Source organism: Gastrolobium bilobum, unplaced genomic scaffold (assembly GCF_033153095.1).
Source record: "Gastrolobium bilobum isolate Gb01-03AN ecotype WA unplaced genomic scaffold, APGP_CSIRO_Gbil_v1 utg17589, whole genome shotgun sequence".
In the NCBI taxonomy this organism is placed as follows: Eukaryota; Viridiplantae; Streptophyta; class Magnoliopsida; order Fabales; family Fabaceae; genus Gastrolobium; species Gastrolobium bilobum.
In genome coordinates, this window is record NW_026895975.1 from 29,619 (window position 1) to 34,509 (window position 4,891).

The 4,891-nt window shown below is 35.9% G+C and overlaps 2 protein-coding genes across 2 annotated transcripts; one reads left to right on the top strand and one right to left on the bottom strand.

Moving 5' to 3' along the window:
* The first annotated feature begins 364 nt into the window (after positions 1–364).
* Positions 365–1,506, top strand: LOC133297060 (uncharacterized). Its single transcript, XM_061496121.1, has 2 exons — positions 365–421; positions 901–1,506. Exons 1-2 carry the CDS (start codon positions 365–367, stop codon positions 1,504–1,506), a joined length of 663 nt encoding a protein of 220 aa, XP_061352105.1.
* Positions 1,507–3,802: 2,296 nt separating this feature from the next.
* LOC133297064 (uncharacterized) lies at positions 3,803–4,573 on the bottom strand. The gene is made up of 2 exons (XM_061496125.1): positions 4,514–4,573; positions 3,803–4,402 (listed from the first exon to the last, which is right to left on the bottom strand). Exons 1-2 carry the CDS (start codon positions 4,571–4,573, stop codon positions 3,803–3,805), a joined length of 660 nt encoding a protein of 219 aa, XP_061352109.1.
* Positions 4,574–4,891: the final 318 nt, after the last annotated feature.

Genomic DNA, 4,891 nt, shown 5'->3' on the forward strand with positions numbered 1-4,891 from the left:
CGAGATATAGCTACGAAAAGAAAAGCAAATTCCTTCCCATAACGCCAAATTTTGTATGTATGTTGGGGAGAATCCACTATGCCAAATATATATATATATATATATATATTCTAATTGGTAAATGTTTGGACGGCAAATTCAGAGAATCTACAATAGCAACCTCCCTCAGTTGCTTCCAAACTCAAAAAGTCTAAAAAAATTCATTGAATGAGCAGTATAAGCTATGGTTTTCTCACCACTTTTATTTATATATATAATGTTGATGGCTCATCAACAACTTGAAGCAATTGTTTTCTTATCAAAGATATCTTCCAAATTTAAACCCAAAGAAGTCTGCAATTAGAGGAAAACACATCAACAGAGCATGTCTGGTTGGTCAGCTGAAAATGCCAAGAGAGCTTATCTCCAGGCACTCAAAATGGTAAGCAACAACAGCAGATAATATACTTGGAATCTGTTTTACACTTTGAAAATTCCAATACGGTTTTCTCTCATGTTTCTCCTTATTGTAAGATAAATTTCTAGTCTTCCTTAGTATATTTACAGTTTTTACAGTTCATGGAATCACCTAACTACATTTATATTGCTTTTCTTGACAACTTTTTCCATTTCTGATGTCACGTAAATCCATATGTCATAAATCCTTTCTTTTAATTAAATCCGGTCTGGTTCGAGTCCTGTCAGACGCATATTGGGGACAACTCTCCTGATAATATTTTCTCCATTTTCAGGACTCAAATTCGAGACCTCAAGTTAATAGGAAGAACTAATAATTATTGATCCTATGTTATAATTTAAGTGAGTGTAGTATGTAGTATGTATTACAGGACTAACAATTTATCCCTTGTCAAATGCTTTTGTCCCAAAAGATGAGCCTCTTATCTTTCTCTCATTATGTAGGCCAAAAGAGGTAAAGAACCTGATGTAGCAGAGTTCATATCAGCTCTGGCAGCAGGCAAGAATGCGCAACTCTTGGTGGTGGCTGGCGCCGGCGTAGCCGGTTCCACCACGCTAGCAATGGCTGCAGCTGCTCATCAAACTGGTGGCCGTGTGGTATGCATTTCTTGTGGGAAAAGTGAATTACAAGCATCAAAAAAGGCTATAGGAGTTTATGGAGATTGTGTTGAGTTTGTTGTGGGAGATGCTAAAAGCCTTCTTATGAGTGATTACAAAGGAGCTGATTTTGTGCTTGTAGATTGTGATATCACTAATGCAAGGGAAGTTTTTCTAGCAGCAGTTAAAGGTGCCAATACAGATGGGGCACTTGTGGTTGGATATAATGTCAGGCATAGGGTCTCACTATGGAGAAAACTGAGAGCATCATTTTTACCTATTGGAGAAGGGTTGCTGGTGACCAAAATAGATCCATATATGAAGGGTAATGATGATAAAAAGGTTGTCCAAAGAAGGAGGAGTCGTTGGATTGTTCAAGTAGATAACTGCACTGGAGAGGAACATATTTTTAGGATCACCTCTCCATATAGGAAAGAGCAGATTGAAGTTTAAGCCTATAAATTGATAGGTTTTGAAGAATAAAAGGATTGAAGTGTGCATACTTTTCTTGGTCTGAAAGGTTTTTCCTACATTGTGTTAGGTTCATGTACAATAGAACAGGAGCTAGTTGTTATTCAGTTGGATCCTTGTATTGACTTGTGTAATTTTAGTATATATGTCTAGACTCAAGAACATTTGGCCTGCAAACTTTTTTCGCAGGCCAAAGAAGCAATAATGTATAGTTTAACATATAAGTGATCAGTGATGTATCTTTTATGAGCATGAAAAGAAGAACAAGTTTTTTCACTTGTATCCTTTTATTCAATTGTCATGTTTTATTGGTTTACAAGATTAAATTTTCAGAGCAACTTTTAGTTTTTATATATAAGACTTTCATCCAGAGTTTCCTTAGAATCTGTTCATTATGTTAATGTTAATCTCCCCTACTTGTTGTTATGGGGTGGCTGTTGAAGGCCGTTTTGGAAGTATCTGGATAAACCAATCTTTTCAACATAATCAAAGATTCAAAGGCTAATTGCTAATTGCAGCTAACAAACCCCAGTCCTTCATATCAAATATAGTCATGGTCTGATCAGTTGAATCTTACATATGATATTATGTAAGACTTTCAATATTCCTTCTAACCTATTAAATACATGTTTTGTTTTTTAAGTATTGTGTATTACTAGCTGGTTTGTCCAACAGATTCCAAGGTCAATTAATGACACAGAAAAAAGAAAAACAAATTGTAAACATTTAATTAGTGGTGATTTTCATATTGATGCATGCTGGACAAAAGAAGGGTTGCAGGTTTCAATTTTTCACTATTGTATACATAAATAAATACATTAACACTATTATTTTGTCTTGCAGTAACATATTTTATGGCTAAGCCAAAAAATTCCATTCCACCTCACTTTGTAATATAAATCAATCTCTGAAAGTGAGTACTCAGATCAACAGATGGCTTTTAAGATCCCCTGATTGCAAAAAATCAGAGAGCTGTTTTTACAATTCATTCAAAATGCTTGTATATAAGGGCTTTTAAGATCCCCTCATTTTGTTAGCCTTGAGTTGATGCATCATCAAAAAACAAAATATTCATGTAATATTATGAGTTAAGCATATGATTACAGGACTGAGTGGTGCTATCTAGAAAATATTGTGTTGGCATTGGTCTTTGCAGATAAATTTGTTAAATTCATTATGTAATGTGTTGGGATTGTTTTCTATATATCATGTGTCAGTAGGTGGTGAAAAATTTTGGTTTATTGAAGCTCAGGACTTGCATTTCTTCGTAAACAATTGGAGACACAACATAATTTCACAGGTATGAAAATATTAGTAGAAAGAGTCCAGTTGTGAGAAATTCTAATTTTGTGCTGCTGACTCTTTTTTCTTCTGTACGTAGTGCTGAAACAAGACATACCAATATGATAAAAAAAATTGTTGTATAGTTTTGGAGCAATTAGTAAGTTCCAACAATTAAAAGTCAAGGCTCATATCAAGTTAAGAAGACCTTGTAATAGAGCTCTTGATCATTTCATGTTCTCAAAGCTCCCACATAAGCCCCTTTCAATACTTCTTTGATCATCTTAATTGGGAATTGAATAGTGTGCTACAAGGATTCAAAAGATGGTGAAGACCAAGCTCTGTTGGCACTACCATTCATCTAGGAAATATGCACAATTCAATTTTATGTTTACAATGATCACAATATATAAATCAGTTGAAAATGGCAATATATATATATATAGGCTTTAAAGGTGGTACCTAAGGTGGATAATGACTATAACAATAATGCCTATATATCACCATCTCAGTCTTATACAAAAAAATGTATGAAAATAAGTAGGACAGTTTATTAGTAAGAAATTAATTATTTTATAAAGTTTTATAAATATAAAGGGTTATAGTAAAATAATTGGTCAAGCTAGTTTAATGTAACAGACTTGGTCAAGCGTGAACTTGTGGATCTTCCCTCAACCAATATGCCGAATGGATACTTGGCAATACAAAACATTAACCAAAGCATGATATTTCAACAAAGTCAAGCTTTCTGCAAAACTGTACATTGAACTAAGCACAAAAGTACAAAACTTAACCATTCACATCATTTTATAACCATACCCACCATATCTATACCTCTTCACATCTTTCCTTACATCTCATATATTATTAACAATATATAAGCTGAAAATGTCATAATACCTCAAAAGTCACCATTAATATAGCTTAGTAAGACATGCTTAATTCATCACCTATAACTTATTAATCTTCAAACTTATTAAGACCCTTAACCAAGAAATCACTCACGGAAAAGGTGTTCTTCTCCTGATTGATGATCTATGTGCTTGATCCAACGGCGGCTAGGGCCCTTTGTAGCAATTGCTGCACCACTACTTCTACTCCCTATGTAAGCCATATCCAAACCCTTACCAACAGGTAAGAACACTGATCTAACGACACGTGTCCCTCTCTCAAGCACCCAATTCCATCTAAACCCTGAAAAGTTTCTTTGACATGCATTCTTGCATGCCAAAACTGCCCCTCTTGTGCTCACCTTTGTCACCCTTAGAACCCTAGCAAAGTTTCTATGCTTGCAATCAACCACAAGAAAATCCAACCCAACAAGCCTCGCCACAGCCGCCTCCGGCTCCCCGGTAACCACCTCGGGCGGCGGCGACAACCCGGTATCCGCCAAAGCCTTTGTGTAATGCAATCTTGACCGTTCGTCCGAGACTATGCACACGTGCCTTGCACCTGTGTTGCGAGCAGCAACCGCCAGACCAACACTTGCAGCTATAGGTCCACCGTAGGACCATGTTTCAACGATAAACTTCGCGTCCCAACCCGCCGCCATGGCCGAGAGAAACTCCGCCACTCCCGAATCCTTAAACTTCTCACACTGCACAAAATGATCAAAGTCAAAAGAACACACACACACACACATATATATATATATCAAGAAAGTTATGAAGAAAGAAAGAAGGAAGGTAAAGAAAGAAAATGATGTTACCGATTTAACGGTGTCTAAGTAAGATTTTAAGGCAGATTCTGGTGACCAAACGAGCTTCATGGTGTGGATGATCTCTTTCTCTCTCTCTCTGGTTCTTTCTTTCTGTGTATGTGTGTGTATTTATATATATATATATGTTGGGTTTTTCTTTCTCAACTTTGGAAATTTTGTTAATGTGATGGAACGAAAAATGGAGGTACTGAGGTACACATTGACGTACGGGGAGGCGTTAGGTATATGAGTTGATAAATGGTGATGAATATATATATATAGAGAGAGAGAGAGATGTGAGATATGTGAGATATGAGTGAGCGTTGACATATTGGACACGCAATATGAACGTGTAGATTAAGCCCAAAGATTAAAAGAAATTAATTA

Bases quoted from the DNA above. Each gene is read 5' to 3' on its own strand.
- LOC133297060 (XM_061496121.1), top strand. From the start codon at position 365: ATGTCTGGTTGGTCAGCTGAAAATGCCAAGAGAGCTTATCTCCAGGCA. The intron at 422-900 runs GTAAGCAACAAC...CTCATTATGTAG, and splicing joins ATCTCCAGGCACTCAAAATG to GCCAAAAGAGGTAAAGAACC.
- LOC133297064 (XM_061496125.1), bottom strand. From the start codon at position 4,573: ATGAAGCTCGTTTGGTCACCAGAATCTGCCTTAAAATCTTACTTAGAC. The intron at 4,403-4,513 runs GTAACATCATTT...CATTTTGTGCAG, and splicing joins ACTTAGACACCGTTAAATCG to TGTGAGAAGTTTAAGGATTC.